The sequence below is a fragment of the Suncus etruscus genome, chromosome 19 (genome assembly GCF_024139225.1).
Source record: "Suncus etruscus isolate mSunEtr1 chromosome 19, mSunEtr1.pri.cur, whole genome shotgun sequence".
Classification (NCBI taxonomy): Eukaryota; Metazoa; Chordata; class Mammalia; order Eulipotyphla; family Soricidae; genus Suncus; species Suncus etruscus.
The window spans coordinates 44,574,508-44,591,415 of NC_064866.1; the positions used below are offsets into that span (position 1 = coordinate 44,574,508).

At 41.2% G+C, this 16,908-nt stretch overlaps 1 protein-coding gene across 1 annotated transcript in view; it reads left to right on the top strand.

The window, feature by feature from the left end:
* Positions 1–16,908, top strand: part of NAALAD2 (N-acetylated alpha-linked acidic dipeptidase 2) — a 55,717-nt gene that overhangs the window by 34,927 nt on the left and 3,882 nt on the right. Inside the window, exons 14-17 of the mRNA XM_049765872.1 lie at positions 421–512; positions 3,161–3,251; positions 5,795–6,059; positions 9,695–9,776. Of these exons, the coding sequence (XP_049621829.1) occupies positions 421–512; positions 3,161–3,251; positions 5,795–6,059; positions 9,695–9,776 (530 nt within the window). The remainder of the gene's footprint in view (positions 1–420; positions 513–3,160; positions 3,252–5,794; positions 6,060–9,694; positions 9,777–16,908) is intronic.

Here is a 16,908-nt window from a genome sequence, read left to right on the forward strand (position 1 = left end):
GTCGTAATACATGGCTTGGTTTACATCTCATTTGAGAAAAGAGTGAATCGATTGAGCTGGCCTGATTCAAACATGGTGACTGCATTTGACCCATTGCTAAAGTTTATATCACAGTTTTATCACATAAATAAATCTAAGCTACCCAACATTAAAGTAATGACATTGGTTAAATGAGAATTTATTTGAAAGGCCACTGTGATCATCAGGAAATATTATCTTTGGTATGCAGAAAAGTCCTCAATTGGTAGGCATCATAAATAAATGGGAATTTGAATTTTTTCCATAGTCACTTGCAAAAACATTTGTTTTGTAAATAAACATGATACACAGATGTGCTTATTAGAACTAAATGCTGAAGTCAACTTCTGGCATAGGATTTATTGCTTCTGCTTCTCCTCAGTGTTTTTCCCCCCTCCCCAGATCGCTAGTCCTGATGACGGCTTCGAGAACAAATCTCTTTATGAAAGCTGGTTGGTAAAGGACCCTTCATTGGAAAATGAAAACCTTCCTAGGTTAGTCATTGTATACATATCTTCCACTTGACGAATATTTTTTGGCCATTCCTGGCTTTGCTCAGGGGTTACTTCTGGCTCTGTGCTCAAGGATCATTTCTGGAGGGTCCAGGGGACCATAAAAGGTGCTGAGAATTAAACCTAGATTGGCTGCATACAAGGCAAACATCTACCCAGATGTACTCCAGCCCCAGGGTATGAATTTTTGTTTTTTTGTTTTTGGGTTACACCTGGCAGCGCTCAGGGGTTACTCCTGGTTCTATGCTCAGAAATTGCTTTTGGCAGGCTTAGGGGACCATATGGGATGCCGGGATTCAAACCACCGTCCTTCTGCATGCAAGACAAATGCCTTACCTCCATGCTATGCTATCTCTTTGGCCCTGAGTATGAATTTTTTTTTTTTGTTTTTGGGTCACACCCGGCAGTGCTCAGGGGTTACTTTTGGCTCTACCCTCAGAAATCGCTCCTGGCAGACATGGGGGACCATATGGGATGCCGGGATTCGAACCACTGTCCTTCTGCATGAAAGGCAAACGTCTTACCTCCATGCTATCTCTCCGGCCTGAGTATGAATTTTTAATATAATTTTCCCATGTTTCTCTGGTCATACAATTCTCAGATGGTTCACAAGTTTGAATAGTACAAGATAATCAAGTAAGAATAGGCAAGTCTTTCAGCCTGTAAGAGAGAGAGCAGTTCTGAAAATTTCTAGTCAGTTATTTTCTACATTAGGTCATTGCAAAAAATTCATTCAGTTATAAGCATTGATTTATAAGACTTAAGTAGTAATGACATAAAAATAACTATTACTCGTTACTAAGTTATTAAGAGGAGGTATAATTACCTTTAAATTGTATTCTGTAGACTTTATGTAACTATTTTTCACTTCCTTTCATTCAGTAGCAGGTTTTTGAATCTTTCTTTATATTGCAATACTGTTTCTGAAACCAGCAGATGATGGGGAAGCTTGTAGTTTCATTTCATATTGCGGATAAGTCATGTGAAAATTTAAATGTTTCCATTAGAAAAATTGTATGTACCCTGTGTGGCCAAAAAAAATTTAATGAAAAATATTAACTATTATTATTAGTGTTATGATTTCTAGCTTAAAAATTATTATTAAAGACTTTTGTGTCTCTTGGTAAAAAATTGTATGTACCTATTAAAAGTACCAGAGTTACAGGATGTTTTAATAATATATAGTTAATGTCTCAATATAAGAATACATATTAGGGGCCGGGCGGTGGCGCTGGAGGTAAGGTGCCTGCCTTGCCTGCGCTAGCCTAGGACGGACCGCGGTTTGATCCCCCGGTGTCCCATATGGTCCCCCAAGAAGCCAGGAGCAACTTCTGAGCGCATAGCCAGGAGTAACCCCTGAGCGGCACAGGGTGTGGCCCAAAAACCAAAAAAAAAAAAAAAAAAAAAAAAAAAAAAAGAATACATATTAGAGGCCACATACTTGCCTTCCATGTACTGACCCTGATTAAATCCCCAGAATCCCTTATGGTCCCTTGAGCCCCCCCAGGAGTGATTCCTTAGCTTTGCTATGTGTGACCCTAAAACCAAAACCAAATCCCAAAATTTACACACATATGCGTGCGCAAACACACACACACACACACACACACACACACACCATTTAATAGTTTACAGGCATGTATTTTATTTTTATTTTTACTACACCCAGGGTGTTCAGAGATCTCTCTTGGCGGTATGAGGGGGATCATTTTTGGTGTTGCAGTTTGAACATGGGTTGGCTGTGTGCAACCAACTCACTCTATTATCTCTCAGGTCTTTGTTGACATTTTCAACAAAAAATGTCAGAAATAAATATGCTGTAATGGGCCAGGAAAATAGCTTACTGAACTGAGCATGTCTTTTGCAATGAAGGAGGTCTGAGTTCAATTTCTAGCACCACTCTGTCTCTGAGCACTATTGAGAGTGGCCCCTTAGTAGGGAGTAGATCCCAAGTACTACCAAGTATGCCAAAAAATAAAATAAAGGGGCCGGAGCGGTGGTGCAAGCGGTAAGGCATCCTAGGCCCGCGCTAGCCTAGGATGGACCGTGGTTTGATCCCCAATGTTTCATATGGTCCCCCCAAGCCAGGAGCGATTTCTGAGCGCATAGCCAGGAGTAACCCCTGAGCGTCACTGAGTGTGGCCCAACCCCCCCAAAGAATAAATAAAATAAAACTATACAAAATGTATTCAATGAAATGAAATAAGACTGACTTAGGGGCTGCAGAGTTGAAGAGGGGTTAATGCACCAAGTGGTCCCTAAAGCACTGCCATTTGTGAATCCTGAGCAGTCAAGATTAGCCACCAAGCAGTGCTGGTGAGGTGCCCCCCTCAAATAAGACTTATTTAGATTCAGTGCGTTATATCAGGCAGGGACCCTTTCTATTACTTGTAGTTCCCTCTAGACTAGTATGTCAGTGCTCATAACCAGGGAACCAGGTCAGCTGTGGGTACTGCGTGTGGGTAATGACACCTAGTACCAGCAGGTGAAGGGAAATGTGCCTTAGGGTTCCTTTTCTCAGCTCTAAAAATGGCATGCAGCTCCTTTTTACTCTTGCATTAGGACTTACTGTTCCACCAGTTTAACTTCTTGCCATTTGTTCCTGTATTTATCTCTCCATTCTGTACTAGAATCAACAAACTGGGATCTGGCAGCGATTTCGAAGCTTTCTTTCAGAGACTTGGAATTGCTTCAGGCCGAGCCCGCTACACGAAGAACCGGGTAAGCCTTCATTGCTCTGCAGGCCACATTCTTTCTGATCGCCGTCATCAGTGGACATGTGGCCTGGGGAGCATCCCAAGGACAGAGAAGCGCAGGGAGGAGTAGGGGTGATTTGGGAATCTTCACTGCTGGGTCTTCAGTGCAGAGGTAGCTGACAGCAACGCCAGTCTTTTCTCTGCTTATCAGTAACAAGTAGTTCCAGTGAAATGAGTTAGAGGGAGAGAGAGAGACACAGAATAGTCTCATTCATTGGTGGGGTTTAAGTAAAACAAAAGACAGTATAGTAATAATACCCAGAGATAATAGAGATGAGATTTGGAAGGACAGCCCACGATTCGAGGCTTATCACAAAGACTGATGAGTGCAGTTAGAGAAATAACCACACGGACAACTATCATAATAATGATAGTGAGTGAGAGAAACAGAATGTCTGTCTCGAAGACAATCAGGGGTGGGGGAGGATGGAGGTAGGGGGACATTGGTGGTGGAAATGTTGGCACTGCCTGAAACCCAACTACAAACATATTTGTAACCATGGTGCTTAAATAAAGATATTTAAAAAAAAAAGAAAAAGGAAAGAGCCTTCAGACTTGCTACATTATACTGGCAAAACAAAAATTGAGATGAAGCAAACAAACCCCAAAACAACCCACCCCCAAACAAACAAACAAAAAACACCAAGTAGTTCTCAGACTGTCTGGTGTGGGTTGTTGAAAGCTCTTCTGCATCTGTAGATTCTGGTGTCAGTCTTTTGATAGTCAGGGAGACTATGAGACCAAGTTACTTGGTCTGCAGCCTGTCTTCACAACCCATTCCTGCTGGCCTCCTAGTCTGGGGCTTCGGGTCTGACTGGAGATTGCTTTTCTTATCTTTTTATTTTTTTGCCACACCCAGCAATGCCCATGGTTCACTCCTGGCTTTGAACGCAGGGATCACTCTTGGTGGGCTTGGTAGATCATCTAGAGTTCTTGGGGATTGAACCTGAGTTGGCTGCATGCAAGGCAAGTAAGTGCCTTACCTGCTGTACTATTGCTCTGACCTGGTTTTTCTTTTTGACTTGATTCATCTTTCTGTTCTACAGTGACTAGTTTGCAACATTGTCTCTTAAGTGATATGCAAGATTTTGGATATGTCAACTCAGAGTATGTGCAAATTATGTTATGAATCAAACAAAATGACATCAGTGAACTCAGATTTGCCAGTTTTCAATGCTAACTAATAACTGAATAGGCTACATAGCCCTTACAGATCAACTCTACAGAACACAATTCACAAAGAAGTGGGCAATCTAGCAATCTAGAACAATCTAGAATTCAGGTATCAGTTTCTGCAGAGACTTATTTAAATTGAAACATGATAGCAGTACTTTACCACTTGCAAGAATTCCTCAGTTTCGTGTCATTCTTAGTTTGAAGAACTTGTTTCTGATGTCCAAAATAATGAAAATCATAGAATTAGATAGAAGAGAGACTAGCGAGGGTAGCCTTGGAGTGATATGTAAAGCAGCGATAATAATACCTGTAGCAAAGTAGCAAACAACGGAAAGCTAACATTAGGACATTTGGTGATATGAGGATATTTGAGAAGACCTAAAGAGTAAAAAAACATTTCTACGAAGGGGTTGAAGCAATAGCTCAATGGTCAGGGATTCATGCGTCTACCCTGCTACCACATATCTCCTCATCCAAGCACTACTGACTATGGCCTTGGTGATCCACACCAAGCCCAAGCAACTTTGCACATTCTCCGGCCCAGCAAAGAGCAGCAGAGCCTCATTGGCCTGATGCTACTAGGAGTGACTTGGTCCCCGCAGCATTGGCATTGTGTGGGAGGCCCAAAGAATAAAAACCATGTATATGTGAGTGTGTGTATGAGTGTTTGTGTATAGTGTACATTGTATATTATTTATACATTCATGAGCACAGTCAGGAGCAACCCCTAAGTTCCATTGGTATGCCCCCCGCCCCAGTTTTTTTTTTGTTTGTTTTTTGTTTTTTTGAGTCACAGCTGGCAGCGCTCAGGGGTTACTCCTGCCTCTATGCTCAGAAATCGCCCCATGGCAGGCACAGGGACCACATGAGATGCCTGGATTTGAACCACCGACCTTCTGCATGAAAGGCAAACGCCTTACCTCCATACTATCTCTCTGGCCCCTCCCCCCAGTTTTTTTTTTTTTGGGCCACACCCGGCAGTGCTCAGGGGTTACTCCTGGCTATCTGTTCAGAAATAGCACCTGGCAGGCACGGGGGACCATATGGGACACTGGGATTCGAACCGACCACCTTTGGTCCTGGATCGGCTGCTTGCAAGGCAAACGCTGCTGTGCTATCTCTCTGCCCCCCCCCCCCCAGTTTTTTTAAGTCAGTGAACATTTGGTGTTTTAGCCAAATTTTACCATTTTATTGGCTTCATTGTGATAATACTCAGTGTTCGTGGTTTCCTTTTACTTTTTTTTTTTTACAGTATATTTGGGGTTACATAAAGTATACTTAAATAATGCAATTTGAATGTTTGTCTATACTCGCCCTTCCCCTCTTTTTTAGAAAACAGATCGTTACAGCAGCTACCCGGTCTATCATACAATCTATGAGACGTTTGAATTGGTAGAGAAATTTTATGACCCCACATTTAGAAAGCAGCTTTCTGTTGCTCAGTTACGAGGAGCATTGGTTTATGAGCTCGCAGACTCTCAAATCATTCCTTTCAATATTCAAGACTATGCAAAAGCTTTGAAAAGCTATGCTACGAGTATCAGCAATTTATCCAAGAAGCATGAACAACAATTGAGAGACCATGGAGTAACATTTGGTAAGAACAGTCTGGATAGATATTTTAAAATCCTTAAAACTTTCTGATATAATTGCCTACCTTCATTCTACCGTCATTCCTACTGCTTCATTCCAGAATTTATTCCTGCCTAAATAACTAATTATGACATCTAGGAAAACACTTTAAAGCACTATTAAGAACTTGATAGGCAAAAAAAAAAAAAAAAAGAACTTGATAGGAGACCTAAGTCCTCTCTTGGATACCACCTGATTTCCCTAAGCACTGCTGGGAGTCATCCCTGAGTACAGAGCTAGAAGCAGCTCTAGGCACTAGTTGGTGTTGCTAAAAATGAAAATGATAGTTAAATATGTACATTTAAAAGCACTTATTAAAGAGACTTTAGGGAGGCAGGAGATAGAGTACAGCTGTGTGAGGTATGCCTTGCACATAGTTGACTACTCTTGTGCCAAATGTTACCAGATCCCAGCAATAACATTTCAATTCTTATCTATCTTCATTTTGTTTTTTTTTTTGTTTTGTTTTTTTGTTTTTGGGCCACACCCGTTTGACACTCAGGGGTTACTCCTGGCTATGTGCTCAGAAATCGCCCCTGGCTTGGGGGGACCATATGGGACGCCGGGGGATCGAACCGCGGTCCGTTCCTTGGCTAGCGCTTGTAAGGCAGACACCTTACCTCTAGCGCCACCTCCCCGGCCCCCATTTTGTTTGTTTTTGAGCCACACCTGGAGATGCTTAGGTCTTTTTTTGGCTCTGCACTCAGGAATCACTCTTGGCAGAGCTTGGGGAACTAAATGGGGAGCTGGGGTCAAACCCTAGTCAGCTGCATATAAAGCAAGCACCTTATCCGCAGTACTATCATCACAGCCCCAATTCTATCTTGATTTCTATGTGTATTTGAAAATCTGAGGGGCCAGAGTGATAGGACAACATAGGGCATTTGTCTTGCACGTGGCTGACCTGGGACAGACCTGGGATTTCCGGCATCCCATATGGTCCCCTGAGCCTGCCAGGAGCGATTTCTGAGCACAGAGCCAGGAGTAACCCCCATTCCCCCCAAATTAAAAAATATATGGTTGTTTTTGGATTTTGGGTTACAACCATCAATGGGGAGCGGGGGCTACTCCCAACTCTATTTTTGGGGGTTGTTCCTGGCAGTGTCAGGGATTTAATCTGGGCCTCCTGCAGAGCACATACTAAGTTAGTTTACTGTTTCTTTTGTCTACCAGAAAACAGATTAGTGCTTTTTTTTAGCTCTCATAATCTTGGCATTTTTGTATTTGTAAGTGGCTTTAAAAAAGTAGGAGCAATAATTAAGTGCTCTCTGTACTGACTTGTCAGCCATGTGGCTCTTCACAAGTTCTGTGTCTAGAGCTATAAGTGCACTATTATTATGAAGTATTTATTATATTATAAATAATATATCATATGTCACATGTATTATATAAGTACGATGATAATCATATCCCTTGTATCACAGCATTAATGCAAGTAGCCAATCAATATCTTAACAAAACATATGTAGAAAAATAGAACAATTTTCCTTTAAAACTATAAATTTTGGGGCCTGAGTGATATAGATCAGCAGGTGGAGTTTTGCCTGCGTGCAGCTGACCCAGGTTGAATCACCGGCATCTCCTGTGGCCCCCCAGCCAGGCAGAAGTGATGTTGAGCACAGAGCAAGGAGAAAGCCCTGCGTATTAGCAGGCAAGGCCACAAAATAAAACAAACAAAACAAAACCCCCACACATAACAGAAATCTAAAACTTTGTAAAATTTGACCTGACCAGATCAGACCTGCTCTTTTTCTTTTTATTATCAGTCTAGAGCAGGGGTCCTCAAACTTTTTAAACAGGGGGCCAGTTCACTGTCCTTCAGACTGTTGGGGGGCCAGATTATAGTAAAAACAAGAATTATGAACAAATTTCTATGCACACTGCATATATCTTATTTAGAAGTGAAGAAACAAAATGGGAATAAATACAATATGTGGCCTGTGAGCTGTAGTTTGAGGACCATTGGTCTAGAGACATCAGTTGGTCACAGGTTGCCTGCATTATCTTTAAATAAAAATCCTAAGGGTCTGGAGAGATAGTACTATGGATAGGGTACTTGCATGGCCTTGCACATCACTGACTTGAGTTTGATCACCAGCACCCCAATATGTTCCCTGGGGCCTGTCAGGAGAAGTCCTGAGTGCAGAGCTGGGAGTACCCCTGGAGCACCGCTGGGTGTGCCCCTGCAAAAAAAGTAATAAATTGGGCCGGAGAGATAGCACAGTGGTAAGGCATTTGCCTCGCACGCAGCTGATCCAGGACAGATGGTGGTTCGAATCCCAGCATCCCATATGGTCCCCCGTGCCTGCCTGAGTGATTTCTTTTTTTTTTTTTTCCACTGGAGTCAACTCACTTTATTCCTCATGGCCTTTCTCTGCCATGTGCTTTTTCTTTATATATATATAGTTTTATTTAAACACCTTGATTACATACATGATTGTGTTTGGGTTTCAGTCATGTAAAGAACACCACCCATCACCAGAGCAACATTCCCATCACCAATGTCCCAAGTCTCCCTCCTCCCTACCCGACCCCCACCTGTACTCTAGACAGGCTTTCCATTTCCTTCATACATTCTCATTATTAGGACAGTTCAAAATGTAGTTATTTCTCTAACTAAACTCATCACTCTTTGTGGTGAGCTTCCTGAGGTGAGCTGGAACTTCCAGCTCTTTTCTCTTTTGTGTCTGAAAAGTATTATTGTAAGAATGTTTTTCATTTTTCTTAAAACCCATAGATGAGTGAGACCATTCTGCGTTTTTCTCTCTCTCTCTGACTTATTTCACTCAGCATAATACTGAGTGATTTCTTAGCACAGAGCGAGGAGTAACTCTTGAGCGCTGCTGGGTGTAACCCCCCCAAAGTAATAAAAATCTTTACTTGAGAACAGGTATTAAAAAATATGGAAAGAGATCAGCCTTTTAAAATCTCATCAAAATCTGAAGAACATAGCTCTGTTATGTCTATGTTCAGTGTCTTCCCTTATAGTTGTCCTGATAAATACCTATTGATTGCATAAAAAATTCTGGGTTGGTGCTCTGACGATAGCACAGCAGACAGAGCACACAATCAGCCCAAGTTTGATCCCTAGGAGTGATCCCTGAGCACAGAACTGGAAGTTACCTAATCATTGCTGGGTGTGACCCAGACAGACTAAAGGACGAACAGAGATCTGGGTTTCTGATAAGGCAGACATTTAAAAGTCTGTGTCCTAGCATCTTTAAAATTATTTACTGGGTCTGGATTGATAGTACAGCAGGTAGGACATTTACTTTGTAAAGGGCTGATAAGGAGTTATCCCTGGCACCCCATATTGTCCCTTGAACCTGTCAGGAGTAGTTCCTTAGTGGAGAGCCACGTCCTGAGCATCCCTGTATATCCCTGTATGTGGCCTAAAAGCAAAATAAGAAAACAATTATTTCCATACTTTAAGTGCTACTTATTTTACACAATACTTCTTTGTTCTAATTTTCTATGTTTCTGAAAAATGACAGAGAGGGAACACTTTTGTTTCTGTTCTGTAACAGGGAGGGCAGGCACTGAATTATGAAGGCTGTGCTGACCATTTCCTATTCTATGTTTTTCATTAAAAACAAAAAGATGCCTTGTTTTCTGCTGTGAAAAACTTCTCAGAAGCTGCCTCTGATTTTCATAGAAGACTTATGCAAGTTGATGTTAATGAGTAAGTATCAAATCTAAAGATAATTTTTTTGGAAAGCGATTTGGTTTCTAGTATGTGTTGTATGCAGTGCGATAAGCATTCAACTCTGAATCTTTGCTGCTTTGATTATGACTTGCAAGCTTGGAGACTGGCCACCATAACTCCCTCAGTGCTTGAACGAGCCTGTTTGGATGGTTTTTCTACATAGTCAAGTCTGAGAAATATGACTCTCATGAGGACACTAAACTAGGTCCCTCTGAGACCCCAGGAGGCATTTTTTTGGAGTCTGCACATTAAGATGCCTGACTTTAGGCAGTATCTTGGACTTAATTGCATTTGTAATATATTTTACTATGTTCCAAATGCTTCTATTACCTTAAAACCTTTTTAATATTTGTCTACATTTTATTTACCCACTTTTGGGTTGACCAATAATTACAAAGGTAAACACAGAGGCCTGGAAGATAGCTCAAGTGCTAGGCACATGTGCCCAGCAGGTCCAGTGTGGTCATATGGCTCTGGACATTGCCTAGCTAAGCCCCGAACTTCTAGGCTCTAATTGCAAGAAGTCCCTCCCCCACACCCTCACTGCTGCTTGTGGACCCTCTTTAAAAAGTTAAACACAAAGTATTATGTCTGTTTGTGTTTTTTTGGGGGGGCCCACAACCGGCGGTGCTCAGAGGTTACTCCTGGCTCTGTGTTCAGAAGTCGCTCCAGGCAGGCTCGGGGGGACCATATCGGGTGCCAGGGATCGAACCCAGGTCTGTTCTGGGTCATTAACATGCAAGGCAAACACCCTACCTCTGCGCTATCACTCCAGCCCCACAAAGTATTATGTTATCCAGCATACATTGTTCCACAATTTAGTCCATATCACTTTTCTTCCTTTAAAATTTTTTTTTTGTTTTTGTTTTTGGGTCACACCCGGCGGTGCTCAGGGGTTTCTCCTGGCTGTCTGCTCAGAAATAGCTCCTGGCAGGCACAGAGGACCATATGGGACACCAGGATTCGAACCAACCACCTTTGGTCCTGGATCGGCTGCTTGCAAGGCAAACGCCGCTGTGCTATCTCTCCGGGCCCATGCTCTTTAAAATTTTTTTAAAAGAAATTTTTTTTAATTTTATTGAAACCATTGTGATTTACAAAGATCTTCATTATAACAGGGCCATTTTAAGTTTAGATTGTTATAGTTTGGGTCTCTTGATTCCATTGTTGATACCTTTGGGTTGGATATTTATTTCAGACTGCTGGCCCTTGGCCCCCATCCTTTCATATTTGTGTTTCTCCTCTTCTACTCCATTTCTTTCCTTCTCCTTGATATACTCTGAGACAAGGGTCTTTGAGACAACTCCCATTTAGACCACTGTGTGTTTTCATGCAGTTATTCTAAATATCACAATAAGACATATCATTTTGTATTTATCTTTCTTCTTCTGGCTTGCTTCCTTTAGCTTAGTATGTTCCAGTTCCACCCATGTTGTGGCAAATTGCATGACTGCATCATTCCTTACAGTTATGTAGTATTCCATTGTATATATGTACCACACCTTTATGATCTACTCATCTGTTGGACATCTAGGTTGATTCCAAGTCATGACTAGTATACTGAGTGCTGCAATAAATAGCAGTGTGCATTTATACTTTTAGATGAATGTTTTTCTGTTCTGGGTGTAGCTACCTAAAAGAGGGATTGCTGAAGTTTTTTTATTTTTTATTTTTTGGTCCACACCCGTTTGATGCTCAGGGGTTACTCCTGGCTATGTGCTCAGAAATTGTTCCTGGCTTGGGGGACCATATGGGACGCTGGGGGATCGAATCACAGTCTGTCCTAGGTTAGCGCATGCAAGGCAAACGCTATACCACTTGTGCCATAGATCCGGCCCCACACATATATTTTTAATCCCAGAGGGACAGCTCTAAAGAAGCAGAGTAGCAGTAAAGGATTAGCAAACCAGGATGTCAGAAAAGAATCATGGAGTCAGTTTGCTTTTTTGCCTGTGGTCTCAATGAACCCACCACAGTGAAACTGCTCTTTATTCTTCCAGAACAAAATCCACCAGGGTGGGACAGAATAGAGTGATATATATATATATATATATATATATATATATATATATATATATATATATATATATATATATATATATATATATATATAAATATATACATAAAAGGAAAGGTTTAAAGGAAAGAGGAAATGGGGGAATACCTTTGTTTTGGGTTCATACTGGGTGTCATCTTACACTGGGTGTCATATGGAAGATCAATTCTGAGTTTACTGGGCACCCTCCATACTGTTTTCCATAGAGGTTGGACCAGGCAGCATTCCCACCAGCAGTAGATGAGAGTTCCTTTCTCACTACATTCCTGCCAACACAGATTGTTCTCGGTATTTTGATATGACCCATCTTTACTGGTGTAAGATGATATTTCAATGTTGTCTTGATTTGGATGTCCCTAATGCTAAGTGATAAGCATTTTTTCATGTTTGTTGGCCATCTGTTAGTCTTCCTCAGAGAAGTGTCTGTTTATTTTTGCTCCCCATTTTTAATGGAAACTTTAGGTTTTATGGACTTAACTTTTGTGAGTACTTTGTAGATCCTAGATATATATCAAAACTTTATCTGATGTGTTGAGTGCAAAAATTTTCTCCCATTCAGTTAGCTGCCTTCTAATTTTAGCTCATGTTTCTTCTTTTTCATAATACAGTTTTTTTTGGGCCACACCCGTTTGATGCTCAGGGGTTACTCCTGGCTAAGCGCTCAGAAATTGCCCCTGACTTGGGGGGACCATATGGGACGCCGGGGATCAAACCGCAGTCCTTCCTTGGCTAGCGCTTGCGAGGCAGACACCTTACCTCTAGCGCCACCTCGCCGACTCCCATAATACAGTTTTTTCATAGACAAAGTTGTTCAGATTGAGTTACAGTCATACAATGTACAACAAACTTCACCAGGGTGCATTTCCCATCTCCACTGTCACTAGTTTCCCTCTCAACCCCTCTGATACCCTCTTCTTGTGCAGTCACCTCTCCTGCCTTCCTCTAGGGCAGGCATTTTACTTCACTTTCTTTCTCTCACTTGCTCGCTCTCCCCCTCTATCTTCTTTGTGACACTGGGGTTTGTACTACTGCAAATGAAGGGATGCTGTGAATGTCCTGTTCTTTGTGGCAAGCTACCTACCATGGAATGGTCCTCCTGATTTTCATCTTTATTGTCTCTAAATACCATCCCCACACTGTGTTTTATTTTCCTTATATACCTCATATTAGTGAGATTATTCTGGATGCCCTTGATATCTTTTTCTTCCCTAATTGCTATGGCAAGTACTTCCAGTACTATGTTAAAAAGAAGTGGTGAGAGGGGACAACTTTGTATTATGCCAGATCTTAGAGAAAAGGGATTTTGTCTTTCTTCGTTGAGTATAATATTTGCCACGGACTTGTGGTAAATGATCTTGATTATATTGAGAAAAGTTATTTCAATTTAGATTTTGTTGAGAGTTTTTTTTTTTTATGAATGGGTGTTGGACCTTGTCAAATACTTTATCTGCATCAGGTGCATATCTGCATTGTCAAATGCATATCTTTGCATTAATGTGATAATGGATTTTATTTTCTTTTGTTGATATGATGACCTGTGTATGTTAAATTAACTTTGCATCACTGGATGAACTCTACTTGGTCATGGTGTTGACCTTTTGATGAGCCATTGGATCCTATTTGCTAGGATTTTGTTGAGAATCTTTGCTTCTGTTTTCGTATTGTTGTATAGTTCTCATTTTTGTGGCATCTCTGTCTGCTTTTGGTAGCAGGTTATGTTAGCTTCATAAAGACTATTTTAGTTTTTCTTCATTAAGAATAATGTTGACTGTGGGATTTTAAAAGATAGCTGTTACTATCTTGAGGAAGGTTCCTTCCCCACCTATTTTGCTGAGGGTTTTTCATCGTGAATGGATGTTGGATTTTGCCAAATACTTTCTCTGCATCAATCTACATGATCATGTCTTTTTTTTATCCTTCCTTTTACTGATGTGATGTATGATGTTGATTGATTTGTGTATATTGAACCATCCTTGCATCCTTGGGATGAAACCCACTTGGTTATGATGTATAATCTTTTTGATGTATTGTTGGATTTGGTTTTCCAAGATTTTATTTATTTATTTTTTGAGGGGCCACATCGGTGATGCTCAAGGGTTACTCCTGGCTATGCGCTCAGAAATCACTCCTGGCTTGGGGAACCATATGGGATGCCGGGGATCAAATCGAGGTTAGTCTTAGGTCGACCATATGCAAGGCAAATGCCTTACCACTGTGCCACCATTCCAGCCCTAGTTTGCCAAGATTTTATTAAGGATTTTTGCAACCATGTTCATCAGTAATATTGGTCTATAGTTTTCTTTCTGGGTAGTATCTTCTGTCAGTTTTGAGAATGAGTGTGATGTTAGCTTCATAGAAGATATTACGGAGAATTCCCATTTCTTCGATATTTTGGAAGAGTCGATGATAATAATTATTTTCTGAATGCTTGATAAAACTCACTTATAAACCTGTCTGGTCCAGACTTTTATTATTGGGGAGTTTCTGTTTCAAATTTCTTGTGATTTTCTTCAATTATTGTTTGTTTGTTTGTTTATGGTTTTGGGCACACCCAGTGATGGTCAGGGTTTCTGGCTATGTACTCAGAAATTGCTCCTGGGTTGGGGGACCATATGGGGTGTCAGGGATCGAAATGAGGTTGGTCCTGGGTCAGCTGCATGCAAGGCAAATGCCCTACTGCTGTGCTCCAGCCCTTCAATTACTGTTTTAATTTCCTTACTTGTGATTGTCTTGTTTAGGCTTTCTATTTCCTCCTCTTTCAGTTTTGGGAGATTATATTTTCCCAGAAATCTGCCCACTTAGTATAGGTTCTCTAGCTTAATAGAGTACAGATGTCCATAAAAAGCTCTCATGATGTATTGGATTTCTTAGGGTTCTGTTGTAATCTCTCCCCTTTCATCTCTGATCTGATTTATTTGAGCATTTTCCCCTTTTTTCCTTGTAAGACTTACCAGTGTTTGCCTATCTTGTTTATTATTTAAAAAAAAAAGGATGGGGCCAGAGAGATAGCATGGAGGTAAGACATTTGCCTTTCATGCAGAAGGTCAGTGTTTCGAATCCTGGCATCCCATATGGTCCCCCGAGAGTGCCAGGAGTGATTTCTGAGTGTAGAACCAGGAGTAACCCCTGAGCACTGCCGGGTGTTCCAAGGCCATCACTGTTCATCTGCCCTTGGGGCCAGCCAGGTTGGTGCCAGGGAGGGAATAGGGAATCTCACTTCTTAATTCCTTCCACCAAACGCAAATGAGGCTGTCTTTTTGGGTCTTTCTCAGCATCTTTCCTTCCTTCCCCTTCAGTCTTCATTTTCTCAATTCGTGCGGATGCTAGTGCGTCCTTGTGCAGTCATTTATAAATTATTTTTTTGGTCACCCCAGTTCCACATCACAATGCTGTACTGTATTAGACTCAGAAGACAGGACTCATTATGATAGTGTTTTGGTGAGCTTGGAAATTTGCCAGGATTTCTCTCCATAGCCTCAATTGCAGTTGTCTTCCTTAGTTTTTCCATTGTTCTTTGCATTTGGTGGGTTGGAATGTTGGAGTTAAGAAAGTGATTTATTGAATTGATTGTATAAGAGATGGCTATAGATAATCTTCTTTAGAAATTATTTTCTGGGGCCAGAGAGATAGCATAGCGGTAGGACATTTGCCTTGCAAGCAGCCGACCCAGGAGCTAAGGTGGTTGGTTTGAATTTTGGCATCCCATATGGTCTCCCATGTCTGCCAGGAGCGATTTCTAAGCACAGAGCCAGGAGTAAACCCTGAGCGCTGCTGGGTGTGGCCCAAAAACCAAAAACCAAAAAAAAACAAAACCAAAAAAAAAAAAAACAAACAACGCTATTTTCCTAAACATGCGACATTATCTGAGTTTGATAGAAATATTGCCAACTAATTCACTGGTTTGTTCAACAGAGTTTTTAGTTGTATATTTTCTAAGTGAAAGAAGTGCTAGGTCCAATCTACCTGGAAATATATCTGATATAAATTGAAATGTCTTTATGCAGACACACTAGTGTCCATGCGATTTGGCAAGAGGAGGGTTGATAGGAGTGGCCAGTGTCATTCAGCAGACAAACCTGAGATGGAGTGAGAGACAGCAGAGAGGTCAGGACCAGCGGTGGAACTTTTTTAAATTGTTACTTATTTATATTTTTTAACTTAAAATTTTTATTTAAAGCATTGTTATTTACAAATTTATTAATAGTTGAGTTGTAGACATACAATGTTTCAGCATCAGTCCACTGTATCAACCTCTCTCCACCTATGTTCCCAGAGTCCATTCCATAGCTACCCATCCTCCAATCTGTCATCATAACAGGCACCTTGTAAAGTTTGGTTGTTAAAGTTTGGGTTTCATAATTTCATTGTTGTTGACTCTGTGGTTAGGATATTTAGTTCTTTCTATCCTTTCTTGTACCACCAATGTACCAGAATCACCTTGACCCCTTGCTCCTGTTATTTCACATCTATTTTTCTCCCCTCCATTCTATTCTTTTCCTTACCTTCTGGGGCCTTATTTTAACTTTATTTTTTTGAGCCACACCTTGTGGTGCTCAGGGGTTACACCCTGCTCTTCTCAGGAATCATTTCTGGTGAGGTCGGGAGATCCTATGGATGCTGGGGATTAGTTGCATGCAAAGGAAGCACTCACTCCACTGTACTGTCTCCCAGTCCCCATTCCTTCCTGTCTTTCTTTTCAGTCTGTAAGTCCATGTGTTTCCAGTCTCCACTTCGGCAGAAAGCTTAGCTTGACTGCTAAGCCATATCACTGGCTCTGGGCCAGTCATTTTTCAGAGATTCTTCTCCCCTTGGGCTTGTAAGAGCATCCAGAGAACTTACCAAGGACCCAGAGGCTGGCTGCCTCATAATGCACAAATGTTTCTGCTCATGGGTGCCACTGCATGCTATAGATCTTGTGCCTTCTCCATCTTTATAAGGTAGCATTTTCTGCCTTTTCATCCTCAGTCCAACCAAATAGCTTCTCGAGGAAAATGTGACAGAACATTTTCCTTTATTGGGGAACTGGGTTTTCTTCTAAGAAATGCAAGCTTT